The 24,989-nt window shown below is 44.8% G+C and overlaps 1 protein-coding gene and 65 non-coding genes across 66 annotated transcripts; all 66 read right to left on the bottom strand.

Annotated features, from left to right (window-relative positions):
- Positions 1–497: 497 nt before the first annotated feature.
- LOC108321765 (histone H3.2) lies at positions 498–1,170 on the bottom strand. The gene has a single exon (XM_017553616.2). It carries the CDS (start codon positions 1,090–1,092, stop codon positions 682–684), a length of 411 nt encoding a protein of 136 aa, XP_017409105.1. The 5' UTR covers positions 1,093–1,170; the 3' UTR covers positions 498–681.
- A 2,308-nt stretch (positions 1,171–3,478) lies between these two features.
- On the bottom strand, positions 3,479–3,597 carry LOC128197045 (5S ribosomal RNA). The gene has a single exon (XR_008249451.1). It is a non-coding gene; the product is annotated as a 5S ribosomal RNA (ribosomal RNA).
- Positions 3,598–3,815: 218 nt separating this feature from the next.
- LOC128197218 (5S ribosomal RNA) lies at positions 3,816–3,934 on the bottom strand. Its single transcript, XR_008249624.1, has one exon. It is a non-coding gene; the product is annotated as a 5S ribosomal RNA (ribosomal RNA).
- Positions 3,935–4,149: 215 nt separating this feature from the next.
- On the bottom strand, positions 4,150–4,268 carry LOC128196990 (5S ribosomal RNA). Its single transcript, XR_008249396.1, has one exon. It is a non-coding gene; the product is annotated as a 5S ribosomal RNA (ribosomal RNA).
- Positions 4,269–4,484: 216 nt separating this feature from the next.
- LOC128197073 (5S ribosomal RNA) lies at positions 4,485–4,603 on the bottom strand. Its single transcript, XR_008249479.1, has one exon. It is a non-coding gene; the product is annotated as a 5S ribosomal RNA (ribosomal RNA).
- A 215-nt stretch (positions 4,604–4,818) lies between these two features.
- Positions 4,819–4,937, bottom strand: LOC128197171 (5S ribosomal RNA). The gene has a single exon (XR_008249577.1). It is a non-coding gene; the product is annotated as a 5S ribosomal RNA (ribosomal RNA).
- Positions 4,938–5,153: 216 nt separating this feature from the next.
- LOC128197127 (5S ribosomal RNA) lies at positions 5,154–5,272 on the bottom strand. Its single transcript, XR_008249533.1, has one exon. It is a non-coding gene; the product is annotated as a 5S ribosomal RNA (ribosomal RNA).
- Positions 5,273–5,487: 215 nt separating this feature from the next.
- LOC128197178 (5S ribosomal RNA) lies at positions 5,488–5,606 on the bottom strand. The gene has a single exon (XR_008249584.1). It is a non-coding gene; the product is annotated as a 5S ribosomal RNA (ribosomal RNA).
- Positions 5,607–5,821: 215 nt separating this feature from the next.
- Positions 5,822–5,940, bottom strand: LOC128197149 (5S ribosomal RNA). Its single transcript, XR_008249555.1, has one exon. It is a non-coding gene; the product is annotated as a 5S ribosomal RNA (ribosomal RNA).
- Positions 5,941–6,156: 216 nt separating this feature from the next.
- Positions 6,157–6,275, bottom strand: LOC128197123 (5S ribosomal RNA). The gene has a single exon (XR_008249529.1). It is a non-coding gene; the product is annotated as a 5S ribosomal RNA (ribosomal RNA).
- Positions 6,276–6,491: 216 nt separating this feature from the next.
- Positions 6,492–6,610, bottom strand: LOC128197060 (5S ribosomal RNA). Its single transcript, XR_008249466.1, has one exon. It is a non-coding gene; the product is annotated as a 5S ribosomal RNA (ribosomal RNA).
- A 215-nt stretch (positions 6,611–6,825) lies between these two features.
- On the bottom strand, positions 6,826–6,944 carry LOC128197072 (5S ribosomal RNA). Its single transcript, XR_008249478.1, has one exon. It is a non-coding gene; the product is annotated as a 5S ribosomal RNA (ribosomal RNA).
- A 215-nt stretch (positions 6,945–7,159) lies between these two features.
- On the bottom strand, positions 7,160–7,278 carry LOC128197170 (5S ribosomal RNA). The gene has a single exon (XR_008249576.1). It is a non-coding gene; the product is annotated as a 5S ribosomal RNA (ribosomal RNA).
- A 216-nt stretch (positions 7,279–7,494) lies between these two features.
- LOC128197126 (5S ribosomal RNA) lies at positions 7,495–7,613 on the bottom strand. The gene has a single exon (XR_008249532.1). It is a non-coding gene; the product is annotated as a 5S ribosomal RNA (ribosomal RNA).
- Positions 7,614–7,828: 215 nt separating this feature from the next.
- On the bottom strand, positions 7,829–7,947 carry LOC128197177 (5S ribosomal RNA). Its single transcript, XR_008249583.1, has one exon. It is a non-coding gene; the product is annotated as a 5S ribosomal RNA (ribosomal RNA).
- Positions 7,948–8,161: 214 nt separating this feature from the next.
- On the bottom strand, positions 8,162–8,280 carry LOC128197148 (5S ribosomal RNA). The gene has a single exon (XR_008249554.1). It is a non-coding gene; the product is annotated as a 5S ribosomal RNA (ribosomal RNA).
- A 215-nt stretch (positions 8,281–8,495) lies between these two features.
- On the bottom strand, positions 8,496–8,614 carry LOC128197122 (5S ribosomal RNA). The gene has a single exon (XR_008249528.1). It is a non-coding gene; the product is annotated as a 5S ribosomal RNA (ribosomal RNA).
- Positions 8,615–8,830: 216 nt separating this feature from the next.
- On the bottom strand, positions 8,831–8,949 carry LOC128197059 (5S ribosomal RNA). Its single transcript, XR_008249465.1, has one exon. It is a non-coding gene; the product is annotated as a 5S ribosomal RNA (ribosomal RNA).
- Positions 8,950–9,164: 215 nt separating this feature from the next.
- On the bottom strand, positions 9,165–9,283 carry LOC128197138 (5S ribosomal RNA). Its single transcript, XR_008249544.1, has one exon. It is a non-coding gene; the product is annotated as a 5S ribosomal RNA (ribosomal RNA).
- A 215-nt stretch (positions 9,284–9,498) lies between these two features.
- LOC128197111 (5S ribosomal RNA) lies at positions 9,499–9,617 on the bottom strand. Its single transcript, XR_008249517.1, has one exon. It is a non-coding gene; the product is annotated as a 5S ribosomal RNA (ribosomal RNA).
- Positions 9,618–9,832: 215 nt separating this feature from the next.
- LOC128197077 (5S ribosomal RNA) lies at positions 9,833–9,951 on the bottom strand. Its single transcript, XR_008249483.1, has one exon. It is a non-coding gene; the product is annotated as a 5S ribosomal RNA (ribosomal RNA).
- A 215-nt stretch (positions 9,952–10,166) lies between these two features.
- LOC128197155 (5S ribosomal RNA) lies at positions 10,167–10,285 on the bottom strand. The gene has a single exon (XR_008249561.1). It is a non-coding gene; the product is annotated as a 5S ribosomal RNA (ribosomal RNA).
- Positions 10,286–10,500: 215 nt separating this feature from the next.
- LOC128197110 (5S ribosomal RNA) lies at positions 10,501–10,619 on the bottom strand. The gene has a single exon (XR_008249516.1). It is a non-coding gene; the product is annotated as a 5S ribosomal RNA (ribosomal RNA).
- Positions 10,620–10,834: 215 nt separating this feature from the next.
- On the bottom strand, positions 10,835–10,953 carry LOC128197141 (5S ribosomal RNA). Its single transcript, XR_008249547.1, has one exon. It is a non-coding gene; the product is annotated as a 5S ribosomal RNA (ribosomal RNA).
- A 215-nt stretch (positions 10,954–11,168) lies between these two features.
- LOC128197137 (5S ribosomal RNA) lies at positions 11,169–11,287 on the bottom strand. The gene has a single exon (XR_008249543.1). It is a non-coding gene; the product is annotated as a 5S ribosomal RNA (ribosomal RNA).
- Positions 11,288–11,503: 216 nt separating this feature from the next.
- On the bottom strand, positions 11,504–11,622 carry LOC128197058 (5S ribosomal RNA). The gene has a single exon (XR_008249464.1). It is a non-coding gene; the product is annotated as a 5S ribosomal RNA (ribosomal RNA).
- Positions 11,623–11,837: 215 nt separating this feature from the next.
- Positions 11,838–11,956, bottom strand: LOC128197121 (5S ribosomal RNA). The gene has a single exon (XR_008249527.1). It is a non-coding gene; the product is annotated as a 5S ribosomal RNA (ribosomal RNA).
- A 216-nt stretch (positions 11,957–12,172) lies between these two features.
- Positions 12,173–12,291, bottom strand: LOC128197057 (5S ribosomal RNA). The gene has a single exon (XR_008249463.1). It is a non-coding gene; the product is annotated as a 5S ribosomal RNA (ribosomal RNA).
- Positions 12,292–12,506: 215 nt separating this feature from the next.
- Positions 12,507–12,625, bottom strand: LOC128197135 (5S ribosomal RNA). The gene has a single exon (XR_008249541.1). It is a non-coding gene; the product is annotated as a 5S ribosomal RNA (ribosomal RNA).
- A 215-nt stretch (positions 12,626–12,840) lies between these two features.
- On the bottom strand, positions 12,841–12,959 carry LOC128197195 (5S ribosomal RNA). The gene has a single exon (XR_008249601.1). It is a non-coding gene; the product is annotated as a 5S ribosomal RNA (ribosomal RNA).
- Positions 12,960–13,174: 215 nt separating this feature from the next.
- LOC128197108 (5S ribosomal RNA) lies at positions 13,175–13,293 on the bottom strand. Its single transcript, XR_008249514.1, has one exon. It is a non-coding gene; the product is annotated as a 5S ribosomal RNA (ribosomal RNA).
- A 215-nt stretch (positions 13,294–13,508) lies between these two features.
- LOC128197076 (5S ribosomal RNA) lies at positions 13,509–13,627 on the bottom strand. The gene has a single exon (XR_008249482.1). It is a non-coding gene; the product is annotated as a 5S ribosomal RNA (ribosomal RNA).
- Positions 13,628–13,842: 215 nt separating this feature from the next.
- LOC128197154 (5S ribosomal RNA) lies at positions 13,843–13,961 on the bottom strand. The gene has a single exon (XR_008249560.1). It is a non-coding gene; the product is annotated as a 5S ribosomal RNA (ribosomal RNA).
- A 215-nt stretch (positions 13,962–14,176) lies between these two features.
- Positions 14,177–14,295, bottom strand: LOC128197107 (5S ribosomal RNA). The gene has a single exon (XR_008249513.1). It is a non-coding gene; the product is annotated as a 5S ribosomal RNA (ribosomal RNA).
- Positions 14,296–14,510: 215 nt separating this feature from the next.
- On the bottom strand, positions 14,511–14,629 carry LOC128197140 (5S ribosomal RNA). The gene has a single exon (XR_008249546.1). It is a non-coding gene; the product is annotated as a 5S ribosomal RNA (ribosomal RNA).
- A 215-nt stretch (positions 14,630–14,844) lies between these two features.
- Positions 14,845–14,963, bottom strand: LOC128197136 (5S ribosomal RNA). The gene has a single exon (XR_008249542.1). It is a non-coding gene; the product is annotated as a 5S ribosomal RNA (ribosomal RNA).
- Positions 14,964–15,178: 215 nt separating this feature from the next.
- LOC128197106 (5S ribosomal RNA) lies at positions 15,179–15,297 on the bottom strand. The gene has a single exon (XR_008249512.1). It is a non-coding gene; the product is annotated as a 5S ribosomal RNA (ribosomal RNA).
- Positions 15,298–15,512: 215 nt separating this feature from the next.
- Positions 15,513–15,631, bottom strand: LOC128197074 (5S ribosomal RNA). The gene has a single exon (XR_008249480.1). It is a non-coding gene; the product is annotated as a 5S ribosomal RNA (ribosomal RNA).
- Positions 15,632–15,846: 215 nt separating this feature from the next.
- Positions 15,847–15,965, bottom strand: LOC128197152 (5S ribosomal RNA). Its single transcript, XR_008249558.1, has one exon. It is a non-coding gene; the product is annotated as a 5S ribosomal RNA (ribosomal RNA).
- Positions 15,966–16,181: 216 nt separating this feature from the next.
- LOC128197116 (5S ribosomal RNA) lies at positions 16,182–16,300 on the bottom strand. Its single transcript, XR_008249522.1, has one exon. It is a non-coding gene; the product is annotated as a 5S ribosomal RNA (ribosomal RNA).
- Positions 16,301–16,507: 207 nt separating this feature from the next.
- On the bottom strand, positions 16,508–16,626 carry LOC128197204 (5S ribosomal RNA). Its single transcript, XR_008249610.1, has one exon. It is a non-coding gene; the product is annotated as a 5S ribosomal RNA (ribosomal RNA).
- A 214-nt stretch (positions 16,627–16,840) lies between these two features.
- On the bottom strand, positions 16,841–16,959 carry LOC128197196 (5S ribosomal RNA). The gene has a single exon (XR_008249602.1). It is a non-coding gene; the product is annotated as a 5S ribosomal RNA (ribosomal RNA).
- A 215-nt stretch (positions 16,960–17,174) lies between these two features.
- Positions 17,175–17,293, bottom strand: LOC128197182 (5S ribosomal RNA). The gene has a single exon (XR_008249588.1). It is a non-coding gene; the product is annotated as a 5S ribosomal RNA (ribosomal RNA).
- A 215-nt stretch (positions 17,294–17,508) lies between these two features.
- LOC128197032 (5S ribosomal RNA) lies at positions 17,509–17,627 on the bottom strand. The gene has a single exon (XR_008249438.1). It is a non-coding gene; the product is annotated as a 5S ribosomal RNA (ribosomal RNA).
- Positions 17,628–17,842: 215 nt separating this feature from the next.
- LOC128197232 (5S ribosomal RNA) lies at positions 17,843–17,961 on the bottom strand. Its single transcript, XR_008249638.1, has one exon. It is a non-coding gene; the product is annotated as a 5S ribosomal RNA (ribosomal RNA).
- Positions 17,962–18,177: 216 nt separating this feature from the next.
- On the bottom strand, positions 18,178–18,296 carry LOC128197117 (5S ribosomal RNA). The gene has a single exon (XR_008249523.1). It is a non-coding gene; the product is annotated as a 5S ribosomal RNA (ribosomal RNA).
- Positions 18,297–18,510: 214 nt separating this feature from the next.
- LOC128197115 (5S ribosomal RNA) lies at positions 18,511–18,629 on the bottom strand. Its single transcript, XR_008249521.1, has one exon. It is a non-coding gene; the product is annotated as a 5S ribosomal RNA (ribosomal RNA).
- Positions 18,630–18,843: 214 nt separating this feature from the next.
- LOC128197241 (5S ribosomal RNA) lies at positions 18,844–18,962 on the bottom strand. Its single transcript, XR_008249647.1, has one exon. It is a non-coding gene; the product is annotated as a 5S ribosomal RNA (ribosomal RNA).
- A 216-nt stretch (positions 18,963–19,178) lies between these two features.
- LOC128197207 (5S ribosomal RNA) lies at positions 19,179–19,297 on the bottom strand. The gene has a single exon (XR_008249613.1). It is a non-coding gene; the product is annotated as a 5S ribosomal RNA (ribosomal RNA).
- A 215-nt stretch (positions 19,298–19,512) lies between these two features.
- Positions 19,513–19,631, bottom strand: LOC128197085 (5S ribosomal RNA). Its single transcript, XR_008249491.1, has one exon. It is a non-coding gene; the product is annotated as a 5S ribosomal RNA (ribosomal RNA).
- A 215-nt stretch (positions 19,632–19,846) lies between these two features.
- Positions 19,847–19,965, bottom strand: LOC128197090 (5S ribosomal RNA). Its single transcript, XR_008249496.1, has one exon. It is a non-coding gene; the product is annotated as a 5S ribosomal RNA (ribosomal RNA).
- Positions 19,966–20,173: 208 nt separating this feature from the next.
- LOC128197173 (5S ribosomal RNA) lies at positions 20,174–20,292 on the bottom strand. The gene has a single exon (XR_008249579.1). It is a non-coding gene; the product is annotated as a 5S ribosomal RNA (ribosomal RNA).
- Positions 20,293–20,508: 216 nt separating this feature from the next.
- LOC128197012 (5S ribosomal RNA) lies at positions 20,509–20,627 on the bottom strand. Its single transcript, XR_008249418.1, has one exon. It is a non-coding gene; the product is annotated as a 5S ribosomal RNA (ribosomal RNA).
- A 216-nt stretch (positions 20,628–20,843) lies between these two features.
- Positions 20,844–20,962, bottom strand: LOC128197040 (5S ribosomal RNA). Its single transcript, XR_008249446.1, has one exon. It is a non-coding gene; the product is annotated as a 5S ribosomal RNA (ribosomal RNA).
- Positions 20,963–21,177: 215 nt separating this feature from the next.
- On the bottom strand, positions 21,178–21,296 carry LOC128197230 (5S ribosomal RNA). The gene has a single exon (XR_008249636.1). It is a non-coding gene; the product is annotated as a 5S ribosomal RNA (ribosomal RNA).
- A 216-nt stretch (positions 21,297–21,512) lies between these two features.
- LOC128197068 (5S ribosomal RNA) lies at positions 21,513–21,631 on the bottom strand. Its single transcript, XR_008249474.1, has one exon. It is a non-coding gene; the product is annotated as a 5S ribosomal RNA (ribosomal RNA).
- A 214-nt stretch (positions 21,632–21,845) lies between these two features.
- Positions 21,846–21,964, bottom strand: LOC128197114 (5S ribosomal RNA). Its single transcript, XR_008249520.1, has one exon. It is a non-coding gene; the product is annotated as a 5S ribosomal RNA (ribosomal RNA).
- Positions 21,965–22,178: 214 nt separating this feature from the next.
- LOC128197229 (5S ribosomal RNA) lies at positions 22,179–22,297 on the bottom strand. The gene has a single exon (XR_008249635.1). It is a non-coding gene; the product is annotated as a 5S ribosomal RNA (ribosomal RNA).
- Positions 22,298–22,513: 216 nt separating this feature from the next.
- LOC128197202 (5S ribosomal RNA) lies at positions 22,514–22,632 on the bottom strand. Its single transcript, XR_008249608.1, has one exon. It is a non-coding gene; the product is annotated as a 5S ribosomal RNA (ribosomal RNA).
- Positions 22,633–22,847: 215 nt separating this feature from the next.
- Positions 22,848–22,966, bottom strand: LOC128197084 (5S ribosomal RNA). Its single transcript, XR_008249490.1, has one exon. It is a non-coding gene; the product is annotated as a 5S ribosomal RNA (ribosomal RNA).
- Positions 22,967–23,181: 215 nt separating this feature from the next.
- LOC128197089 (5S ribosomal RNA) lies at positions 23,182–23,300 on the bottom strand. Its single transcript, XR_008249495.1, has one exon. It is a non-coding gene; the product is annotated as a 5S ribosomal RNA (ribosomal RNA).
- Positions 23,301–23,507: 207 nt separating this feature from the next.
- Positions 23,508–23,626, bottom strand: LOC128197264 (5S ribosomal RNA). The gene has a single exon (XR_008249669.1). It is a non-coding gene; the product is annotated as a 5S ribosomal RNA (ribosomal RNA).
- Positions 23,627–23,841: 215 nt separating this feature from the next.
- Positions 23,842–23,960, bottom strand: LOC128197043 (5S ribosomal RNA). Its single transcript, XR_008249449.1, has one exon. It is a non-coding gene; the product is annotated as a 5S ribosomal RNA (ribosomal RNA).
- A 215-nt stretch (positions 23,961–24,175) lies between these two features.
- Positions 24,176–24,294, bottom strand: LOC128197039 (5S ribosomal RNA). The gene has a single exon (XR_008249445.1). It is a non-coding gene; the product is annotated as a 5S ribosomal RNA (ribosomal RNA).
- A 214-nt stretch (positions 24,295–24,508) lies between these two features.
- LOC128197092 (5S ribosomal RNA) lies at positions 24,509–24,627 on the bottom strand. The gene has a single exon (XR_008249498.1). It is a non-coding gene; the product is annotated as a 5S ribosomal RNA (ribosomal RNA).
- A 215-nt stretch (positions 24,628–24,842) lies between these two features.
- On the bottom strand, positions 24,843–24,961 carry LOC128197147 (5S ribosomal RNA). Its single transcript, XR_008249553.1, has one exon. It is a non-coding gene; the product is annotated as a 5S ribosomal RNA (ribosomal RNA).
- Between the last annotated feature and the right edge of the window lie 28 nt (positions 24,962–24,989).

Here is a 24,989-nt window from a genome sequence, read left to right as displayed (position 1 = left end):
AAATTAAAATCGCATTTAACTCTAATATAGTTAATATGTTAACATTTGACATAGTCAAATTAACATGATAAGTGGAAGTTGACAATCACCGAACAATGTTTTATTAATCAAATTTGTTCTTAATTTATAGATTCTTCATGTACAATTTTTCTTCCAAAAGCAAAAAGATTGAGTAAAGATTAATTATTAAATGTCAATAGCAATGAGATAGACATGTATCTATTTATCTATATATATATATAGAGAGAGAGAGAGAGAGATTTTTAATTATGATCATTACAAAGTTTGCCATTTATTAGAAAAATAATTAATAATTAATGAATAAGAATTTGATTTAATTAAAGGGCCAATTGTGCCTAGCTCCTTTGGTTTACATATATAAAGAGAATATATCTTTTCGTTTATAAAGATATGTAAAGAAGATATGCACATATTTGATGTCTCTTTCGTTATTTCAATTTTATATAACGATATGTAAATTAAACCAAGACTAATAATATAAAAAGATAAAGTCCATTAAAAGTCAATTAAAAACAAAAATAAAAGCTGAAGAAAACTAAAGCTAATTCAGAAGCTATTTCACCCATTCACAAATCAACAAACTAACTACAATGACTACTCTGAACAAAGGCCTCAGAATCTCTCAGATCTCAAAAGACATTTGAAAATCTCACGTAACTATCAAGCCCTTTCGCCTCTGATTCTGCGGGCAAGCTGAATATCCTTTGGCATAATGGTGACGCGCTTAGCGTGAATGGCACAGAGATTGGTGTCTTCGAAGAGTCCAACCAAATAAGCCTCAGCAGCTTCTTGCAACGCGGACACGGCGCTGCTCTGAAACCGCAGATCGGTCTTGAAATCCTGTGCGATCTCGCGGACAAGACGTTGGAAGGGAAGTTTTCGGATCAGCAGCTCCGTGCTCTTCTGATACTTTCTGATCTCCCTCAGCGCCACCGTACCTGGCCGGAAACGGTGAGGTTTCTTCACGCCACCGGTCGCCGGAGCGGACTTCCTGGCAGCCTTCGTAGCCAGTTGCTTCCTAGGAGCCTTGCCTCCGGTGGACTTGCGTGCTGTTTGTTTGGTTCGTGCCATTGCAGAGAGAGTTTGATTCACTAAGAAATTGAATCGCTCTGAGAAATTATGTAATAGAGAGAGTGTGAATATTAGGGAAATTTGGGTGAGAATTTATAAGGTTTGTGGAAAGCACGAAAACGAAGCGGGAAAGTTCGAATTTAGGTCGCTGATAGGTTAAATATGAGCCGTTTATTTTTTACAAATTACGGCTGTGATTGTGATCCGTGGCTTTCAGAATGAACCAATAAGAAGTCGAGACACAAATAAGAGCTGATTGGGTTATTTATTTAATTATTTTTATTATTATCATTAGTTTCCGTGTGAATTTTTTAAATATTTATAAATTATTTAAATTTTAAATATAGTAATTAAAAGATAAAATTGAAAAAACAAAAGGTGTATATTATTATAAATATAACTATAAATAAAATTAATTTTAGTTATTAAAATATGATAAGTAATATTGCATAAATCATTTTTTATTATGAGTAATTATTTAAATTTTAAAAATAATAATTAAACTGATAAAAAAAGTAAATAATTATTTTATAATAAGTAATTATTTGAATTCAAATAAGTAGATACTAAAATAATAAAATAGAAAAATAATTTTTTGTTATGAATAATTATTTAAATTTAGAAAGTAATAATTAAAAACATAAAATTGAAATAACAAAAGAGACATTAAATATGTATATCTTCTATACATATCGTTATAAACAAAACGATATATTCTCTTTATATATTATTATTATTATTAATAATAATAATACAAACGTGTTAACTTATTGGAATAAATCGAGTTATTGTACCTCAAGGATCAACTCAATCCACCTCATCCTTTATTATTATGAGTGCGTGTTTTTCTATTTAAAAGTTTGTTTAATAAAAACAAAAATTATTATTTTATATAAATTTGTAAATAGTAAAAAATAAAATGTAAAATATTAGTGATCAATGTTTAGAGTTTATGATTTCATAATATAATTTTTAAAATAATATTATTATGCGTTAAATATTTGAAATATTAATTTTATATAATTTAAAATAGAATTTAAGAATAGAAAATATTAATCTTTTATATAATTTATATATACCAAAAAGCTTTGTCCTTTGTGCTCCTTATCTAAGTTTTCTGTATTTTTTTTTAAAAAAACGTGTCAAAGTTTTTTCCTCTTGCCTCTGAAAGACAAGAAGATTGTTCTTGAGCAAGAAGTTGGCAGAAATGGCTGATGTATCCTCGATACAATTTCCGGTTCTTTCAGACAAGAATTGGAATCGCTGGAGCACCCAGATGCGTGTGATGTTTCGGGTACAAGGAGTCAGTGATGTTGTTGAAGGATCAGAAGCAGATCTTTCTGGCAAAGAGGAACAGAAAAAAGAATTAAAGATGAAGGATGACAAGGCGTTGTTGCTCATTCACCAGTGCGTGGATGATGCCCATTTTGAAAAAATTCAGAACGTAACTACAGCTAAGGAAGCATGGAGTATTATGGTACGATGCTACGCTGGAGGTGAAAAAATCAAGAAGGTAAGACTTCAAACCTTGAGGCGACAGTATGAGCATTTGGTTATGGAAGAAGGTGAAAGGGTGAGTGATTTCTTCTGCCAGATATTATCAATTACAAATCAGATGAAAGCATGTGGTGAAGCTGTCTCAGATACGATGATCATTGAGAAAATAATGAGATCATTACCGCCGTCGTTTGATTACATCGTTGTGGCCATCGAAGAATCTAAAGATGTTGAAAAACTCAAGATAGAGGAGCTTCAGAGCTCATTGGAGGCACGTGAGATGAAGATACTAGACAGAAACTCTGTAAGACGCGATGATCATGCTCTCAAGGTCAAGCATATTAAAAGCGAGGAGAAAAAGAAGCCTAAGAAACGAGAAGAAAAACTGAGAAAAGGAAAATGAAGTTGAAGATGGACAACACCTCAGCCATCAACCTTGCACGAAACCCAGTAAGTCATGCGAGAAGCAAACACATAGAGGTGAGGTTTCACATCTTGAGAGACATTGTTAACAAAGAAAGGATTGAATTGTGTTACTGCAAAGCTACAGAACAGCTAGCAGACTTGTTTACAAAACCTCTAGCTGCTGACAAATTTGAAGTCATGCGGGAAAAGATTGGGATTGTGTCACTCAAGGATTTGAATTAAGGGAGAGTAATGGCTGCCGTGTTATTCAAATTCTGTTTTCTGTTATTGTATAATCTTCAGGTGTATATAAACAATGTACCCCTTCTCTAAATCTTTCGTTTCTCTTCCAAAAAAAATGTATTTGTGTGAGTGGTGACGAAAACGAAAGAGAAAAGTGTGAAGATATTTTTTGCGTGTTTATTATATATATATATATATATATATATATATATATATATATATATATATTATAATATAAATAGAGGTGCAACACGAGGACTTCCCAGGAGGTCACCCATCCTAGTACTACTCTCGCCCAAGCACGCTTCACTGCGAAGTTTTGATGGGATCCGGTGCATTAGTGCTGGTATGATCGCACCTGCCAATCTTTGCACGATCAATGTACATATGGCTTCGGCAGCGTGTACAAGTTTCAAGACTTCGAGACACGCGTGCGAGTGACCTGAGGTGGATGGTTTGGATCCGAAAAAGCCGTGATAACAGTTTGTTGGAGTCGTGTAGGCGGTACTTTGGAACTTGGTTGCAACTAACAAGGACGGAAAAAAACGTAGAAAAGAAAAAAAAACAACGTCAAAAAAGAGGTGCAACACGAGGACTTCCCAGGAGGTCACCCATCCTAGTTCTACTCTCGCCCAAGCACGCTTAACTGCAGAGCTCTGATGGGATCCGGTACATTAGTGCTGTTATGATCGCACCTGCCAATCTTTGCACGATCAATGTACATATGGCTTCGGCAGCGTGTACAAGTTTCAAGACTTCGAGACACGCGTGCAAGTGACCTGAGGTGGATGGTTTCGATCCGAAAAAGCCGTGATAACAGTTTGCTGGAGTCGTGTAGGCGGTACTTTGGAACTTGGTTGCAACTAACAAGGACGGAAAAAAACGTAGAAAAGAAAAAAAAACGTCAAAAAAGAGGAGCAACACGAGGACTTCCCAGGAGGTCACCCATCCTAGTACTACTCTCGCCCAAGCACGCTTAACTGCGGATTTCTGATGGGATCCGGTGCATTAGTGCTGGTATGATCGCACCTGCCAATCTTTGCACGATCAATGTACATTTGGCTTCGGCAGCGTGTACAAGTTTCAAGACTTCGAGACACGCGTGCAAGTGACCTGAGGTGGATGATTTGGATCTGAAAAAGCCGTGATAACAGTTTGGTGGAGTCGTGTAGGCGGTACTTTGGAACTTGGTTGCAACTATTAAGGACGAAAAAAAACGTAGAAAAGAAAAAAAAAAACGTCAAAAAGAGGTGCAACACGAGGACTTCCCAAGAGGTCACCCATCCCAGTACTACTCTTTCCCAGGCACGCTTAACTGCGGAGTTCTGATGGGATCCGGTGCATTAGTGCTGGTATGATCGCACCTACCAATCTTTGCACGATCAATGTACATATGGCTTCGGTAGCGTGTACAAGTTTCAAGACTTCGAGACACGCGTTCGAGTGACCTGAGGTGGATGTTTTGGATCCGAAAAAGCCGTGATAACAGTTTGTTGGAGTCGTGTAGGCGGTACTTTGGAACTTGGTTGCAACTATTAAGGACGGAAAAAAACGTAGAAAAGAAAAAAAAAACGTCAAAAAGAGGTGCAACACGAGGACTTCCCAAGAGGTCACTCATCCTAGTACTACTCTTTCCCAAGCACGCTTAACTGCGGAGTTCTGATGGGATCCGGTGGATTAGTGCTGGTATGATCGCACCTGCCAATCTTTGCACGATCAATGTACATATGGCTTCGGCAGCGTGTACAAGTTTCAAGACTTCGAGACACGCGTGCGAGTGACCTGAGGTGGATGGTTTGGATCCGAAAAAGCCGTGATAACAGTTTGGTGGAGTCGTGTAGGCGGTACTTTGGAACTTGGTTGCAACTAACAAGGACGGAAAAAAACATAGAAAAGAAAAAAAAAACGTCAAAAAAGAGGTGCAACACGAGGACTTCCAAGGAGGTCACCCATCCTAGTTCTACTCTCGCCCAAGCCCGCTTAACTGCGGAGTTCTGATGGGATCCGGTGCATTAGCGCTGGTATGATCGCACCTGCCAATGTTTGCACGATCATTGTACATATGGCTTCGACAGCGTGTACAAGTTTCAAGACTTCGAGACACGCGTGCGATTGACCTGAGGTGATTGGTTTGGATCCGAAAAAGCCGTGATAACAGTTTGTTGGAGTCGTGTAGGCGGTACTTTGGAACTTGGTTGCAACTAACAAGGACGGAAAAAAACGTAGAAAAGAAAAAAAAACGTCAAAAAAGAGGTGCAACACGAGGACTTCCCAGGAGGTCACCCATCCTAGTTCTACTCTCGCCCAACCCCGCTTAACTGCGGAGTTCTGATGGGATCCGGTGCATTAGCGCTGGTATGATCGCACCTGCCAATGTTTGCACGATCATTGTACATATTGCTTCGGCAGCGTGTACAAGTTTCAAGACTTCGAGACACGCGTGCGAGTGACCTGAGGTGGATGGTTTGGATCCGAAAAAGCCGTGATAACAGTTTGTTGGAGTCGTGTACGCGGTACTTTGGAACTTGGTTGCAACTAACAAGGACGGAAAAAAACGTAGAAAAGAAAAAAAAAACGTCAAAAAGAGGTGCAACACGAGGACTTCCGAGGAGGTCACCCATCCTAGTACTACTCTTTCCCAAGCACGCTTAACTGCGGAGTTCTAATGGGATCCGGTACATTAGTGCTGGTATGATCGCACCTGCCAATCTTTGAACGATCAATGTACATATGGCTTCGGCAGCATGTACAAGTTTCAAGACTTCGAGACACGCGTGCAAGTGACCTGAGGTGGATGGTTTGGATCCGAAAAAGCCGTGATAACAGTTTGTTGGAGTCGTGTAGGCGGTACTTTTGAACTTGGTTGCAACTAACAAGGACGGAAAAAAACGTAGAAAAGAAAAAAAAAAACGTCAAAAAGAGGTGCAACACGAGGACTTCCAAAGAGGTCTCCCATCCTAGTACTACTCTTTCCCAAGCACGCTTAACTGCGGAGTTCTGATGGGATCCGGTGCATTAGTGCTGGTATGATCGCACCTGCCAATCTTTGCACGATCAATGTACATTTGGCTTCGGCAGCGTGTACAAGTTTCAAGACTTCGAGACACGCGTGCGAGTGACCTGAGGTGGATAGTTTGGATCCGAAAAAGCCGTGATAACAGTTTGGTGGAGTCGTGTAGGCGGTACTTTGGAACTTGGTTGCAACTAAAAAGGAAGGAAAAAAACATAGAAAAGAAAAAAAAAACGTCAAAAAAGAGGTGCAACACGAGGACTTCCAAGGAGGTCACCCATCCTAGTACTACTCTTGCCCAAGCACGCTTAACTACGGAGTTCTGATGGGATCCGGTGCATTACTGCTGGTATGATCGCACCTGTCAATCTTTGCACGATCAATGTACATATGGCTTCGGCAGCGTGTACAAGTTTCAAGACTTCGAGACACGCGTGCGAGTGACCTGAGGTGGATGGTTTGGATCCGAAAAAGCCGTGATAACAATTTGTTGGAGTCGTGTAGGCGGTACTTTGGAACTTGGTTGCAACTAACAAGGACGGAAAAAAACGTAGAAAAGAAAAAAAAACGTCAAAAAAGAGGTGCAACACGAGGACTTCCCAAGAGGTCACCCATCCCAGTACTACTCTTTCCCAGGCACGCTTAACTGCGGAGTTCTGATGGGATCCGGTGCATTAGTGCTGGTATGATCGCACCTACCAATCTTTGCACGATCAATGTACATATGGCTTCGGTAGCGTGTACAAGTTTCAAGACTTCGAGACACGCGTGCGAGTGACCTGAGGTGGATGGTTTGGATCCGAAAAAGCCGTGATAACAGTTTGTTGGAGTCGTGTAGGCGGTACTTTGGAACTTGGTTGCAACTATTAAGGACGGAAAAAAACGTAGAAAAGAAAAAAAAAACGTCAAAAAGAGGTGCAACACGAGGACTTCCCAAGAGGTCACTCATCCTAGTACTACTCTTTCCCAAGCACGCTTAACTGCGGAGTTCTGATGGGATCCGGTGGATTAGTGCTGGTATGATCGCACCTGCCAATCTTTGCACGATCAATGTACATATGGCTTCGGCAGCGTGTACAAGTTTCAAGACTTCGAGACACGCGTGCGAGTGACCTGAGGTGGATGGTTTGGATCCGAAAAAGCCGTGATAACAGTTTGGTGGAGTCGTGTAGGCGGTACTTTGGAACTTGGTTGCAACTAACAAGGACGGAAAAAAACATAGAAAAGAAAAAAAAAACGTCAAAAAAGAGGTGCAACACGAGGACTTCCAAGGAGGTCACCCATCCTAGTTCTACTCTCGCCCAAGCCCGCTTAACTGCGGAGTTCTGATGGGATCCGGTGCATTAGCGCTGGTATGATCGCACCTGCCAATGTTTGCACGATCATTGTACATATGGCTTCGACAGCGTGTACAAGTTTCAAGACTTCGAGACACGCGTGCGATTGACCTGAGGTGATTGGTTTGGATCCGAAAAAGCCGTGATAACAGTTTGTTGGAGTCGTGTAGGCGGTACTTTGGAACTTGGTTGCAACTAACAAGGACGGAAAAAAACGTAGAAAAGAAAAAAAAACGTCAAAAAAGAGGTGCAACACGAGGACTTCCCAGGAGGTCACCCATCCTAGTTCTACTCTCGCCCAACCCCGCTTAACTGCGGAGTTCTGATGGGATCCGGTGCATTAGCGCTGGTATGATCGCACCTGCCAATGTTTGCACGATCATTGTACATATTGCTTCGGCAGCGTGTACAAGTTTCAAGACTTCGAGACACGCGTGCGAGTGACCTGAGGTGGATGGTTTGGATCCGAAAAAGCCGTGATAACAGTTTGTTGGAGTCGTGTACGCGGTACTTTGGAACTTGGTTGCAACTAACAAGGACGGAAAAAAACGTAGAAAAGAAAAAAAAACGTCAAAAAGAGGTGCAACACGAGGACTTCCGAGGAGGTCACCCATCCTAGTACTACTCTTTCCCAAGCACGCTTAACTGCGGAGTTCTAATGGGATCCGGTACATTAGTGCTGGTATGATCGCACCTGCCAATCTTTGAACGATCAATGTACATATGGCTTCGGCAGCATGTACAAGTTTCAAGACTTCGAGACACGCGTGCAAGTGACCTGAGGTGGATGGTTTGGATCCGAAAAAGCCGTGATAACAGTTTGTTGGAGTCGTGTAGGCGGTACTTTTGAACTTGGTTGCAACTAACAAGGACGGAAAAAAACGTAGAAAAGAAAAAAAAAACGTCAAAAAGAGGTGCAACACGAGGACTTCCAAAGAGGTCTCCCATCCTAGTACTACTCTTTCCCAAGCACGCTTAACTGCGGAGTTCTGATGGGATCCGGTGCATTAGTGCTGGTATGATCGCACCTGCCAATCTTTGCACGATCAATGTACATTTGGCTTCGGCAGCGTGTACAAGTTTCAAGACTTCGAGACACGCGTGCGAGTGACCTGAGGTGGATAGTTTGGATCCGAAAAAGCCGTGATAACAGTTTGGTGGAGTCGTGTAGGCGGTACTTTGGAACTTGGTTGCAACTAAAAAGGAAGGAAAAAAACATAGAAAAGAAAAAAAAAACGTCAAAAAAGAGGTGCAACACGAGGACTTCCAAGGAGGTCACCCATCCTAGTACTACTCTTGCCCAAGCACGCTTAACTACGGAGTTCTGATGGGATCCGGTGCATTACTGCTGGTATGATCGCACCTGTCAATCTTTGCACGATCAATGTACATATGGCTTCGGCAGCGTGTACAAGTTTCAAGACTTCGAGACACGCGTGCGAGTGACCTGAGGTGGATGGTTTGGATCCGAAAAAGCCGTGATAACAATTTGTTGGAGTCGTGTAGGCGGTACTTTGGAACTTGGTTGCAACTAACAAGGACGGAAAAAAACGTAGAAAAGAAAAAAAAACGTCAAAAAAGAGGTGCAACACGAGGACTTCCCAGGAGGTCACCCATCCTAGTACTACTCTTTCCCAAGCACGCTTAGCTGCGGAGTTCTGATGGGATCCGGTGCATTAGCGCTGGTACGATCGCACCTGCCAATCTTTGCACGATCAATGTACATTTGGCTTCGGCAGCGTGTACAAGTTTCAAGACTTCGAGACACGCGTGCGAGTGACCTGAGGTGGATGGTTTGGATCCGAAAAAGCCGTGATAACAGTTTGTTGGAGTCGTGTAGGCGGTACTTTGGAACTTGGTTGCAACTATTAAGGACGGAAAAAAACGTAGAAAAGAAAAAAAGAACGTCAAAAAGAGGTGCAACACGAGGACTTCCAAAGAGGTCACCCATCCTAGTACTACTCTTTCCCAAGCACGCTTAACTGCGGAGTTCTGATGGGATCCGGTGCATTAGTGCTGGTATGATCGCACCTGCTAATCTTTGCACGATCAATGTACTTATGGCTTCGGCAGCGTGTACAAGTTTCAAGACTTCGAGACACGCGTGCGAGTGACCTGAGGTGGATAGTTTGGATCCGAAAAAGCCATGATAACAGTTTGGTGGAGTCGTGTAGGCGGTACTTTGGAACTTGGTTGAAACTAACAAGGACGGAAAAAAACATAGAAAAGAAAAAAAAACGTCAAAAAAGAGGTGCAACACGAGGACTTCCAAGGAGGTCACCCATCCTAGTACTACTCTTGCCCAAGCACGCTTAAATGCGGAGTTCTGATGGGATCCGGTGCATTAGTGCTGGTATGATCGCACCTGCCAATCTTTGCACGATCAATGTACATATGGCTTCGGCAGCGTGTACAAGTTTCAAGACTTCGAGAAACGCGCGCGAGTGACCTGAGGTGGATGGTTTGGATCCGAAACAGCCGTGATAACAGTTTGTTGGAGTCGTGTAGGCGGTACTTTTGAACTTGGTTGCAACTAACAAGGACGGAAAAAAACGTAGAAAAGAAAAAAAAAACGTCAAAAAGAGGTGCAACACGAGGACTTCCAAAGAGGTCACCCATCCTAGTACTACTCTTTCCCAAGCACGCTTAACTGCGGAGTTCTGATGGGATCCGGTGCATTAGTGCTGGTATGATCGCACTTGCCAATCTTTGCACGATCAATGTACATTTGGCTTCGGCAGCGTGTACAAGTTTCAAGATTTCGAGACACGCGTGCGAGTGACCTGAGGTGGATAGTTTGGATCCGAAAAAGCCGTGATAACAGTTTGTTGGAGTCGTGTAGGCGGTACTTTGGAACTTGGTTGCAACTATTAAGGACGGAAAAAAACGTAGAAAAGAAAAAACGAACGTCAAAAAGAGGTGCAACACGAGGACTTCCAAAGAGGTCACCCATCCTAGTACTACTCTTTCCCAAGCACGCTTAACTGCGGAGTTCTGATGGGATCCGGTGCATTAGTGCTGGTATGATCGCACCTGCTAATCTTTGCACGATCAATGTACTTATGGCTTCGGCAGCATGTACAAGTTTCAAGACTTCGAGACACGCGTGCGAGTGACCTGAGGTGGATGGTTTGGATCCGAAAAAGCCGTGATAACAATTTGTTGGAGTCGTGTAGGCGGTACTTTGGAACTTGGTTGCAACTAACAAGGACGGAAAAAAACGTAGAAAAGAAAAAAAAATGTCAAAAAAGAGGTGCAACACGAGGACTTCCCAGGAGGTCACCCATCCTTGTTCTACTCTCGCCCAAGCCCGCTTAACTGCGGAGTTCTGATGGGATCCGGTGCATTAGCGCTGGTATGATCGCACCTGCCAATGTTTGCACGATCATTGTACATATGGCTTCGACAGCGTGTACAAGTTTCAAGACTTCGAGACACGCGTGCGATTGACCTGAGGTGGATGGTTTGGATCCGAAAAAGCCGTGATAACAGTTTGTTGGAGTCGTGTAGGCGGTACTTTGGAACTTGGTTGCAACTAACAAGGACGGAAAAAAACGTAAGAAAAGAAAAAAAAACGTCAAAAAGAGGTGCAACACGAGGACTTCCCAGGAGGTCACCCATCCTAGTACTACTCTTTCCCAAGCACGCTTAGCTGCGGAGTTCTGATGGGATCCGGTGCATTAGCGCTGGTACGATCGCACCTGCCAATCTTTGCACGATCAATGTACATTTGGCTTCGGCAGCGTGTACAAGTTTCAAGACTTCGAGACACGCGTGCGAGTGACCTGAGGTGGATAGTTTGGATCCGAAAAAGCCGTGATAACAGTTTGGTGGAGTCGTGTAGGCGGTACTTTGGAACTTGGTTGCAACTAAAAAGGAAGGAAAAAAACATAGAAAAGAAAAAAAAAACGTCAAAAAAGAGGTGCAACACGAGGACTTCCAAGGAGGTCACCCATCCTAGTACTACTCTTGCCCAAGCACGCTTAACTACGGAGTTCTGATGGGATCCGGTGCATTACTGCTGGTATGATCGCACCTGTCAATCTTTGCACGATCAATGTACATATGGCTTCGGCAGCGTGTACAAGTTTCAAGACTTCGAGACACGCGTGCGAGTGACCTGAGGTGGATGGTTTGGATCCGAAAAAGCCGTGATAACAGTTTGTTGGAGTCGTGTAGGCGGTACTTTGGAACTTGGTTGCAACTAACAAGGACGGAAAAAAACGTAAGAAAAGAAAAAAAAACGTCAAAAAGAGGTGCAACACGAGGACTTCCAAAGAGGTCTCCCATCCTAGTACTACTCTTTCCCAAGCACGCTTAACTGCGGAGTTCTGATGGGATCCGGTGCATTAGTGCTGGTATGATCGCACCTGCCAATCTTTGCACGATCAATGTACATTTGGCTTCGGCAGCGTGTACAAGTTTCAAGACTTCGAGACACGCGTGCGAGTGACCTGAGGTGGATAGTTTGGATCCGAAAAAGCCGTGATAACAGTTTGGTGGAGTCGTGTAGGCGGTACTTTGGAACTTGGTTGCAACTAAAAAGGAAGGAAAAAAACATAGAAAAGAAAAAAAAAACGTCAAAAAAGAGGTGCAACACGAGGACTTCCAAGGAGGTCACCCATCCTAGTACTACTCTTGCCCAAGCACGCTTAACTACGGAGTTCTGATGGGATCCGGTGCATTACTGCTGGTATGATCGCACCTGTCAATCTTTGCACGATCAATGTACATATGGCTTCGGCAGCGTGTACAAGTTTCAAGACTTCGAGACACGCGTGCGAGTGACCTGAGGTGGATGGTTTGGATCCGAAAAAGCCGTGATAACAATTTGTTGGAGTCGTGTAGGCGGTACTTTGGAACTTGGTTGCAACTAACAAGGACGGAAAAAAACGTAGAAAAGAAAAAAAAACGTCAAAAAAGAGGTGCAACACGAGGACTTCCCAGGAGGTCACCCATCCTAGTTCTACTCTCGCCCAAGCCCGCTTAACTGCGGAGTTCTGATGGGATCCGATGCATTAGCGCTGGTATGATCGCACCTGCCAATGTTTGCACGATCATTGTACATATGGCTTCGACAGCGTGTACAAGTTTCAAGACTTCGAGACACGCGTGCGATTGACCTGAGGTGGATGGTTTGGATCCGAAAAAGCCGTGATAACAGTTTGGTGGAGTCGTGTAGGCGGTACTTTGGAACTTGGTTGCAACTTACAAGGACGGAAAAAAACGTAAGAAAAGAAAAAAAAACGTCAAAAAGAGGTGCAACACGAGGACTTCCCAGGAGGTCACCCATCCTAGTACTACTCTTTCCCAAGCACGCTTAGCTGCGGAGTTCTGATGGGATCCGATGCATTAGCGCTGGTACGATCGCACCTACCAATGTTTGCACTATCAATGTACATATGGCTTCGGCAGCGTGTACAAGTTTCAAGACTTCGAGACACAGGTGCGAGTCACCTGAGGTGGATGGTTTGGATCCGAAAAAGCCGTGATAACAGTTTGTTGGAGTCGTGTAGGCGGTACTTTGGAACTTGGTTGCAACTATTAAGGACGGAAAAAAACGTAGAAAAGAAAAAAAGAACGTCAAAAAGAGGTGCAACACGAGGACTTCCAAAGAGGTCACCCATCCTAGTACTACTCTTTCCCAAGCACGCTTAACTGCGGAGTTCTGATGGGATCCGGTGCATTAGTGCTGGTATGATCGCACCTGCTAATCTTTGCACGATCAATGTACTTATGGCTTCGGCAGCGTGTACAAGTTTCAAGACTTCGAGACACGCGTGCGAGTGACCTGAGGTGGATAGTTTGGATCCGAAAAAGCCATGATAACAGTTTGGTGGAGTCGTGTAGGCGGTACTTTGGAACTTGGTTGAAACTAACAAGGACGGAAAAAAACATAGAAAAGAAAAAAAAACGTCAAAAAAGAGGTGCAACACGAGGACTTCCAAGGAGGTCACCCATCCTAGTACTACTCTTGCCCAAGCACGCTTAAATGCGGAGTTCTGATGGGATCCGGTGCATTAGTGCTGGTATGATCGCACCTGCCAATCTTTGCACGATCAATGTACATATGGCTTCGGCAGCGTGTACAAGTTTCAAGACTTCGAGAAACGCGCGCGAGTGACCTGAGGTGGATGGTTTGGATCCGAAACAGCCGTGATAACAGTTTGTTGGAGTCGTGTAGGCGGTACTTTTGAACTTGGTTGCAACTAACAAGGACGGAAAAAAACGTAGAAAAGAAAAAAAAAACGTCAAAAAGAGGTGCAACACGAGGACTTCCAAAGAGGTCACCCATCCTAGTACTACTCTTTCCCAAGCACGCTTAACTGCGGAGTTCTGATGGGATCCGGTGCATTAGTGCTGGTATGATCGCACTTGCCAATCTTTGCACGATCAATGTACATTTGGCTTCGGCAGCGTGTACAAGTTTCAAGATTTCGAGACACGCGTGCGAGTGACCTGAGGTGGATAGTTTGGATCCGAAAAAGCCGTGATAACAGTTTGTTGGAGTCGTGTAGGCGGTACTTTGGAACTTGGTTGCAACTATTAAGGACGGAAAAAAACGTAGAAAAGAAAAAACGAACGTCAAAAAGAGGTGCAACACGAGGACTTCCAAAGAGGTCACCCATCCTAGTACTACTCTTTCCCAAGCACGCTTAACTGCGGAGTTCTGATGGGATCCGGTGCATTAGTGCTGGTATGATCGCACCTGCTAATCTTTGCACGATCAATGTACTTATGGCTTCGGCAGCATGTACAAGTTTCAAGACTTCGAGACACGCGTGCGAGTGACCTGAGGTGGATGGTTTGGATCCGAAAAAGCCGTGATAACAATTTGTTGGAGTCGTGTAGGCGGTACTTTGGAACTTGGTTGCAACTAACAAGGACGGAAAAAAACGTAGAAAAGAAAAAAAAATGTCAAAAAAGAGGTGCAACACGAGGACTTCCCAGGAGGTCACCCATCCTTGTTCTACTCTCGCCCAAGCCCGCTTAACTGCGGAGTTCTGATGGGATCCGGTGCATTAGCGCTGGTATGATCGCACCTGCCAATGTTTGCACGATCATTGTACATATGGCTTCGACAGCGTGTACAAGTTTCAAGACTTCGAGACACGCGTGCGATTGACCTGAGGTGGATGGTTTGGATCCGAAAAAGCCGTGATAACAGTTTGTTGGAGTCGTGTAGGCGGTACTTTGGAACTTGGTTGCAACTAACAAGGACGGAAAAAAACGTAAGAAAAGAAAAAAAAACGTCAAAAAGAGGTGCAACACGAGGACTTCCCAGGAGGTCACCCATCCTAGTACTACTCTTTCCCAAGCACGCTTAGCTGCGGAGTTCTGATGGGATCCGGTGCATTAGCGCTGGTACGATCGCACCTACCAATGTTTGCACTATCAATGTACATATGGCTTCGGCAGCGTGTACAAGTTTCAAGACTTCGAGACACAGGTGCGAGTGACCTGAGGTGGATGGTTTGGATCCGAAAAAGCCGTGATAACAGTTTGTTGGAGTCGTGTAGGCGGTACTTTGGAACTTGGTTGCAACTATTAAGGACGGAAAAAAACGTAGAAAAGAAAAAAAGAACGTCAAAAAGAGGTGCAACACGAGGACTTCCAAAGAGGTCACCCATCCTAGTACTACTCTTTCCCAAGCACGCTTAACTGCGGAGTTCTGATGGGATCCGGTGCATTAGTGCTGGTATGATCGCACCTGCTAATCTTTGCACGATCAATGTACTTATGGCTTCGGCAGCGTGTACAAGTTTCAAGACTTCGAGACACGCGTGCGAGTGACCTGAGGTGGATAGTTTGGATCCGAAAAAGCCATGATAACAGTTTGGTGCAGTCGTGTAGGCGGTACTTTGGAACTTGGTTGCAACTAACAAGGACGGAAAAAAACATAGAAAAGAAAAAAAAACGTCAAAAAAGAGGTGCAACACGAGGACTTCCAAGGAGGTCACCCATCCTAGTACTACTCTTGCCCAAGCACGCTTAAATGCGGAGTTCTGATGGGATCCGGTGCATTAGTGCTGGTATGATCGCACCTGCCAATCTTTGCACGATCAATGTACATATGGCTTCGGCAGCGTGTACAAGTTTCAAGACTTCGAGACACGCGCGCGAGTGACCTGAGGTGGATGGTTTGGATCCGAAACAGCCGTGATAACAGTTTGTTGGAGTCGTGTAGGCGGTACTTTTGAACTTGGTTGCAACTAACAAGGACGGAAACAAACGTAGAAAAGAAAAAAAAAACGTCAAAAAGAGGTGCAACACGAGGACTTCCAAAGAGGTCACCCATCCTAGTACTACTCTTTCCCAAGCACGCTTAACTGCGGAGTTCTGATGGGATCCGGTGCATTAGTGCTGGTATGATCGCACTTGCCAATCTTTGCACGATCAATGTACATTTGGCTTCGGCAGCGTGTACAAGTTTCAAGACTTCGAGACACGCGTGCGAGTGACCTGAGGTGGATAGTTTGGATCCGAAAAAGCCGTGATAACAGTTTGGTGGAGTCGTGTAGGCGGTACTTTGGAACTTGGTTGCAACTAACAAGGAAGGAAAAAAACATAGAAAAGAAAAAAAAAACGTCAAAAAAGAGGTGCAACACGAGGACTTCCAAGGAGGTCACCCATCCTAGTACTACTCTTGCCCAAGCACGCTTAACTACGGAGTTCTGATGGGATCCGGTGCATTACTGCTGGTATGATCGCACTTGTCAATCTTTGCACGATCAATGTACATATGGCTTCGGCAGCGTGTACAAGTTTCAAGACTTCGAGACACGCGTGCGAGTGACCTGAGGTGGATCCGAAAAAAGCCGTGATAACACTTTGTTGGAGCCGTGTAGGCGGTACTTTCGAACTTGGTTGCAACTAACAAGGACGGAAAAAAACGTAGAAAAGAAAAAAAAACGTCAAAAAAGAGGTGCAACACGAGGACTTCCCAGGAGGTCACCCATCCTAGTTCTACTCTCGCCCAAGCCCGCTTCACTGCGGAGTTCTGATGGGATTCGGTGCATTAGCGCTGGTATGATCGCACCTGCCAATGTTTGCACGATCATTGTACATATGGCTTCGACAGCGTGTACAAGTTTCAAGACTTCGAGACATGCGTGCGATTGACCTGAGGTGGATGGTTTGGATCCGAAAAAGCCGTGATAACAGTTTGTTGGAGTCGTGTAGGCGGTACTTTGGAACTTGGTTGCAACTAACAAGGACGGAAAAAAACGTAGAAAAGAAAAAAAAACGTCAAAAAGAGGTGCAACACGAGGACTTCCCAGGAGGTCACCCATCCTAGTACTACTCTTTCCCAAGCACGCTTAACTGCGGAGTTCTAATGGGATCCGATGCATTAGCGCTGGTACGATCGCACCTACCAATGTTTGCACGATCAATGTACATATGGCTTCGGCAGCGTGTACAAGTTTCAAGACTTCGAGACACACGTGCGAGTGACCTGAGGTGGATGGTTTGGATCCGAAAAAGCCGTGATAACAGTTTGTTGGAGTCGTGTAGGCGGTACTTTGGAACTTGGTTGCAACTATTAAGGACGGAAAAAAACGTAGAAAAGAAAAAAAGAACGTCAAAAAGAGGTGCAACACGAGGACTTCCAAAGAGGTAACCCATCCTAGTACTACTCTTTCCCAAGCACGCTTTACTGCGGAGTTCTGATGGGATCCGGTGCATTAGTGCTGGTATGATCGCACCTGCCAATCTTTGCACGATCAATGTACATATGGCTTCGGCAGCGTGTACAAGTTTCAAGACTTCGAGACACGCGTGCGAGTGACCTGAGGTGGATAGTTTGGATCCGAAAAAGCCATGATAACAGTTTGGTGGAGTCGTGTAGGCGGTACTTTAGAACTTGGTTGCAACTAACAAGGACGGAAAAAAACATAGAAAAGAAAAAAAAACGTCAAAAAAGAGGTGCAACACGAGGACTTCCAAGGAGGTCACCCATCCTAGTACTACTCTTGCCCAAGCACGCTTAACGGCGGAGTTCTGATGGGATCCGGTGCATTAGTGCTGGTATGATCGCACCTGCCAATCTTTGCACGATCAATGTACATATGGCTTCGGCAGCGTGTACAAGTTTCAAGACTTCGAGACACGCGCGCGAGTGACCTGAGGTGGATGGTTTGGATCCGAAAAAGCCGTGATAACAGTTTGTTGGAGTCGTGTAGGCGGTACTTTTGAACTTGGTTGCAACTAACAAGGACGGAAAAAAACGTAGAAAAGAAAAAAAAAACGTCAAAAAGAGGTGCAACACGAGGACTTCCAAAGAGGTCACCCATCCTAGTACTACTCTTTCCCAAGCACGCTTAACTGCGGAGTTCTGATGGGATCCGATGCATTAGTGCTGGTATGATCTCACCTGCCAATCTTTGCACGATCAATGTACATTTGGCTTCGGCAGCGTGTACAAGTTTCAAGACTTCGAGACACGCGTGCGAGTGACCTGAGGTGGATAGTTTGGATCCGAAAAAGCCGTGATAACAGTTTGGTGGAGTCGTGTAGGTGGTACTTTGGAATTTGGTTGCAACTAACAAGGAAGGAAAAAAACATAGAAAAGAAAAAAAAAACGTCAAAAAAGAGGTGCAACACGAGGACTTCCAAGGAGGTCACCCATGCTAGTACTACTCTTGCCCAAGCACGCTTAACTACGGAGTTCTGATGGGATCCGGTGCATTACTGCTGGTATGATCGCACCTTTCAATCTTTGCACGATCAATGTACATATGGCTTCGGCAGCGTGTACAAGTTTCAAGACTTCGAGACACGCGTGCGAGTGACCTGAGGTGGATGGTTTGGATCCGAAAAAGCCGTGATAACAATTTGTTGGAGTCGTGTAGGCGGTACTTTGGAACTTGGTTGCAACTAACAAGGACGGAAAAAAACGTAGAAAAGAAAAAAAACGTCAAAAAAGAGGTGCAACACGAGGACTTCCCAGGAGGTCACCCATCCTAGTTCTACTCTCGCCCAAGCCCGCTTCACTGCGGAGTTCTGATGGGATCCGGTGCATTAGCGCTGGTATGATCGCACCTGCCAATGTTTGCACGATCATTGTACATATGGCTTCGATAGCGTGTACAAGTTTCAAGACTTCGAGACACGCGTGCGATTGACCTGAGGTGGATGGTTTGGATCCGAAAAAGCCGTGATAACAGTTTGTTGGAGTCGTGTAGGCGGTACTTTGGAACTTGGTTGCAACTAACAAGGACGGAAAAAAACGTAGAAAAGAAAAAAAAACGTCAAAAAGAGGTGCAACACGAGGACTTCCCAGGAGGTCACCCATCCTAGAACTACTCTTTCCCAAGCACGCTTAGCTGCGGAGTTCTGATGGGATCCGATGCATTAGCGCTGGTACGATCGCACCTACCAATGTTTGCACGATCAATGTACATATGGCTTCGGCAGCGTGTACAAGTTTCAAGACTTCGAGTCACGCGTGCGAGTGACCTGAGGTGGATGGTTTGGATCCGAAAAAGCCGTGATAACAGTTTGTTGGAGTCGTGTAGGCGGTACTTTGGAACTTGGTTGCAACTAAAGAGGACGGGGAAAAACGTAGAAAAGAAAAAAAAAACGTCAAAAAAGAGGTGGAACACGGGGACATCCCAGGAAGTCACCCATCCTAGTACTACTCTCGCCCAAGCACGCTTAACTGCGGAGTTCTGATGGGATCCGGTGCATTAGCGCTAGTATGATCGCACCTACCAATGTTTGCACGATCAATCTACATATGGCTTCGGCAGCGTGTACAAGTTTCTAGACTTCGAGACACGCGTGCGAGTGACCTGAGGTGGATGGTTTGGATCCGAAAAAGCCGTGATAATAGTTTGTTGGAGTCGTGTAGGCGGTACTTTGGAACTTGGTTGCAACTATTAAGGACGGAAAAAAACGTAGAAAAGAAAAAAAAAACGTCAAAAAGAGGTGCAACACGAGGACTTCCCAAGAGGTCACCCATCCTAGTACTACTCTTGCCCAAGCACGCTTAACTGCAGAGTTTTGATGGGATCCGGTGCATTAGTGCTGGTATGATCGCACCTGTCAATCTTTGCACGATCAATGTACATATGGCTTCGGCAGCGTGTACAAGTTTCAAGACTTCGAGACACGCGTGCGAGTGACCTGAGGTGGATGGTTTGGATCCGAAAAAGCCGTGATAACAGTTTGTTGGAGTCGTGTAGGCGGTACTTTGGATCTTGGTTGCAACTAACAAGGACAGAAAAAATCGTAGAAAAGAAAAAAAAATGTCAAAAAAGAGGTGCAACACGAGGCCTTCCCACGAGCTCACCCATCCTAGTACTACTCTCGCCCAAGCACGCTTAACTGCGGAGTTCTGATGGGATCCTGTGCATTAGTGCTGGTATGATCGCACCTGCCAATCTTTGCACGATCAATGTACATATGGCTTCGGCAGCGTGTACAAGTTTCAAGACTTCGAGACACGCGTGCGAGTGATCTGAGGTGGATGGTTTCGATCCGAAAAAGCTGTGATAACAGTTTGTTGGACTCGTGTAGGCGGTACTTTGGAACTTGGTTGAAACTAACAAGGACGGAAAGAAAAGAAAAAAAAAATGTCAAAAAAGAGGTGCAACACGAGGACATCCCAGGAAGTCACCCATCCTAGTACTACTCTCGCCAAAGCACGCTTAACTGCGGAGTTCTGATGGGATCCGGTGCATTAGCGCTAGTATGATCGCAACTACCAATGTTTGCACGATCAATGTACATATGGCTTCGGCAGCGTGTACAAGTTTCAAGACTTTGAGACACGCGTGCGAGTGACCTGAGGTGGATGGTTTGGATCCGAAAAAGCCGTGATAACAGTTTGTTGGAGTCGTGTAGGCGGTACTTTGGAACTTGGTTGCAACTATTAAGGACGGAAAAAAACGTAGAAAAGAAAAAAAAAAACGTCAAAAAGAGGTGCAACACGAGGACTTCCCAAGAGGTCTCCCATCCTACTACTACTCTTGCCCAAGCACGCTTAACTGCGGAGTTCTGATGGGATCCGGTGCATTAGTGCTGGTATGATCGCACCTGTCAATCTATGCACGATCAATGTACATATGGCTTCGGCAGCGTGTACAAGTTTCAAGACTTCGAGACACGCGTGCGAGTGACCTGAGGTGGATGGTTTGGATCCGAAAAAGCCGTGATAACAGTTTGTTGGAGTCGTGTAGGCGGTACTTTGGAACTTGGTTGCAACTAACAAGGACGGAAAAAAATGTAGAAAAGAAAAAAAAAATGTCAAAAAATAGGTGCAACACGAGGACTTCCCAGGAGATCACCCATCGTAGCACTACTCTCGCCCAAGCACGCTTAACTGCGGAGTTCTGATGGGATCCGGTGCATTAGTGCTGGTATGATCGCACCTGCCAATCTTTGCACGATCAATGTACATATGCCTTCGGCAGCGTGTACAAGTTTCAAGACTTCGAGACACGCGTTCGAGTGACCTGAGGTGGATGGTTTGGATCCGAAAAAGCCGTGATAACAGTTTGTTGGAGTCGTGTAGGCGGTACTTTTGAACTTGGTTGCAACTAACAAGGACGGAAAAAAACGTAGAAAAGAAAAAAAAAACGTCAAAAAGAGGTGCAACACGAGGACTTCCAAAGAGGTCACCCATCCTAGTACTACTCTTTCCCAAGCACGCTTAACTGCGGAGTTCTGATGGGATCCGATGCATTAGTGCTGGTATGATCTCACCTGCCAATCTTTGCACGATCAATGTACATTTGGCTTCGGCAGCGTGTACAAGTTTCAAGACTTCGAGACACGCGTGCGAGTGACCTGAGGTGGATAGTTTGGATCCGAAAAAGCCGTGATAACAGTTTGGTGGAGTCGTGTAGGCGGTACTTTGGAACTTGGTTGCAACTAACAAGGAAGGAAAAAAACATAGAAAAGGAAAAAAAAACGTCAAAAAAGAGGTGCAACACGAGGACTTCCAAGGAGGTCACCCATCCTAGTACTACTCTTGCCCAAGCACGCTTAACTACGGAGTTCTGATGGGATCCGGTGTATTACTGCTGGTATGATCGCACCTGTCAATCTTTGCACGATCAATGTACATATGGCTTCGGCAGCGTGTACAAGTTTCAAGACTTCGAGACACGCGTGCGAGTGACCTGAGGTGGATGGTTTGGATCCGAAAAAGCCGTGATAACAATTTGTTGGAGTCGTGTAGGCGGTACTTTGGAACTTGGTTGCAACTAACAAGGACGGAAAAAGACGTAGAAAAGAAAAAAAACGTAAAAAAAGAGGTGCAACACGAGGACTTCCCAGGAGGTCACCCATCCTAGTTCTACTCTCGCCCAAGCCCGCTTCACTGCGGAGTTCTGATGGGATCCGGTGCATTAGCGCTGGTATGATCGCACCTGCCAATGTTTGCACGATCATTGTACATATGGCTTCGACAGCGTGTACAAGTTTCAAGACTTCGAGACACGCGTGCGATTGACCTGAGGTGGATGGTTTGGATCCGAAAAAGCCGTGATAACAGTTTGTTGGAGTCGTGTAGGCGGTACTTTGGAACTTGGTTGCAACTAACAAGGACGAAAAAAAACGTAGAAAAGAAAAAAAAACGTCAAAAAGAGGTGCAACACGAGGACTTCCCAGGAGGTCACCCATCCTAGAACTACTCTTTCCCAAGCACGCTTAACTGCGGAGTTCTGATGGGATCCGATGCATTAGCGCTGGTACGATCGCACCTACAAATGTTTGCACGATCAATGTACATATGGCTTCGGCAGCGTGTACAAGTTTCAAGACTTCGAGTCACGCGTGCGAGTGACCTGAGGTGGATGGTTTGGATCCGAAAAAGCCGTGATAACAGTTTGTTGGAGTTGTGTAGGCGGTAATTTGGAACTTGGTTGCAACTAACAAGGACGGGAAAAAACGTAGAAAAGAAAAAAAAAACGTCAAAAAAGAGGTGGAACACGAGGACATCCCAGGAAGTCACCCATCCTAGTACTACTCTCGCCCAAGCACGCTTAACTGCGGAGTTCTGATGGGATCCGGTGCATTAGCGCTAGTATGATCGCACCTACCAATGTTTGCACGATCAATCTACATATGGCTTCGGCAGCGTGTACAAGTTTCAAGACTTCGAGACACGCGTGCGAGTGACCTGAGGTGGATGGTTTGGATCCGAAAAAGCCGTGATAACAGTTTGTTGGAGTCGTGTAGGCGGTACTTTGGAACTTGGTTGCAACTATTAAGGACGGAAAAAAACGTAGAAAAGAAAAAAAAAACGTCAAAAAGAGGTGCAACACGAGGACTTCCCAAGAGGTCACCCATCCTAGTACTACTCTTGCCCAAGCACGCTTAACTGCAGAGTTTTGATGGGATCCGGTGCATTAGTGCTGGTATGATCGCACCTGTCAATCTTTGCACGATCAATGTACATATGGCTTCGGCAGCGTGTACAAGTTTCAAGACTTCGAGACACGCGTGCGAGTGACCTGAGGTGGATGGGTTGGATCCGAAAAAGCCGTGATAACAGTTTGTTGGAGTCGTGTAGGCGGTACTTTGGATCTTGGTTGCAACTAACAAGGACAGAAAAAAACGTAGAAAAGAAAAAAAAATGTCAAAAAAGAGGTGCAACACGAGGCCTTCCCACGAGCTCACCCATCCTAGTACTACTCTCGCCCAAGCACGCTTAACTGCGGAGTTCTGATGGGATCCTGTGCATTAGTGCTGGTATGATCGCACCTGCCAATCTTTGCACGATCAATGTACATATGGCTTCGGCAGCGTGTACAAGTTTCAAGACTTCGAGACACGCGTGCGAGTGATCTGAGGTGGATGGTTTCGATCCGAAAAAGCCGTGATAACAGTTTGTTGGACTCGTGTAGGCGGTACTTTGGAACTTGGTTGAAACTAACAAGGACGGAAAGAAAAGAAAAAAAAATGTCAAAAAAGAGGTGCAACACGAGGACATCCCAGGAAGTCACGCATCCTAGTACTACTCTCGCCAAAGCACGCTTAACTGCGGAGTTCTGATGGGATTCGGTGCATTAGCGCTAGTATGATCGCACCTACCAATGTTTGCACGATCAATGTACATATGTATTCGGCAGCGTGTACAAGTTTCAAGACTTTGAGACACGCGTGCGAGTGACCTGAGGTGGATGGTTTGGATCCGAAAAAGCCGTGATAACAGTTTGTTGGAGTCGTGTAGGCGGTACTTTGGAACTTTGTTGCAACTATTAAGGACGGAAAAAAACGTAGAAAAGAAAAAAAAAATGTCAAAAAGAGGTGCAACACGAGGACTTCCCAAGAGGTCTCCCATCCTACTACTACTCTTGCCCAAGCACGCTTAACTGCGGAGTTCTGATGGGATCCGGTGCATTAGTGCTGGTATAATCGCACCTGTCAATCTTTGCACGATCAATGTACATATGGCTTCGGCAGCGTGTACAAGTTTCAAGACTTCGAGACACGCGCGCGAGTGACCTGAGGTGGATGGTTTGGATCCGAAAAAGCCGTGATAACAGTTTGTTGGAGTCGTGTAGGCGGTACTTTGGAACTTGGTTGCAACTAACAAGGACAGAAAAAAATGTAGAAAAGAAAAAAAAATGTCAAAAAATAGGTGCAACACGAGGACTTCCCAGGAGATCACCCATCGTAGCACTACTCTCGCCCAAGCACGCTTAACTGCGGAGTTCTGATGGGATCCGGTGCATTAGTGCTGGTATGATCGCACCTGCCAATCTTTGCACGATCAATGTACATATGCCTTCGGCAGCGTGTACAAGTTTCAAGACTTCGAGACACGCGTGCGAGTGACCTGAGGTGGATGGTTTGGATCCGAAAAAGCCGTGATAACAGTTTGTTGGAGTCGTGTAGGCGGTACTTTGGAACTTGGTTGCAACTAACAGGACGGAAAAAAACGTAGAAAAGAAAAAAAAACGTCAAAAAAGAGGTGCTACACGAGGACTTCCCAGGAGGTCACCCATCCTAGTACTGCTCTCGCCCAAGCACGCTTAGCTACGGAGTTCTGATGGGATCTGGTACATTAGTGCTGGTATGATCGCACCTGCCAATCTTTGCACGATCAATGTACATATGGCTTCGGCAACGTGTACAAGTTTCAAGACTTCGAGACACGCGTGCGAGTGACCTGAGGTGGATGGTTTGGATCCGAAAAAGCCGTGATAACAGTTTGTTGGAGTCGTGTAGGCGGTACTTTGGAACTTGGTTGCAACTAACAAGGACGGAAAAAAACGTAGAAAAGAAAAAAAAACGTCAAAAAAGAGGTGCAAAACAAGGACTTCCCAGGAGGTCACCCATCCTAGTACTACTCTCGCCCAAGCACGCTTAACTCCGGAGTTCTTATGGGATCCGGTGCATTAGCGCTGGTATGATGACACCTACCAATGTTTGCACGATCAATGTACATA

The sequence above is a fragment of the Vigna angularis genome, chromosome 5, assembly GCF_016808095.1.
Source record: "Vigna angularis cultivar LongXiaoDou No.4 chromosome 5, ASM1680809v1, whole genome shotgun sequence".
In the NCBI taxonomy this organism is placed as follows: domain Eukaryota; kingdom Viridiplantae; phylum Streptophyta; class Magnoliopsida; order Fabales; family Fabaceae; genus Vigna; species Vigna angularis.
Note: the sequence above shows the minus strand (reverse complement) of the source record. Positions and strands in the feature narration are given on the sequence as shown.

Excerpts from the sequence above, each read along its gene's own strand:
- LOC108321765 (XM_017553616.2), bottom strand. The coding sequence starts at position 1,092 with ATGGCACGAACCAAACAAACAGCACGCAAGTCCACCGGAGGCAAGGCT.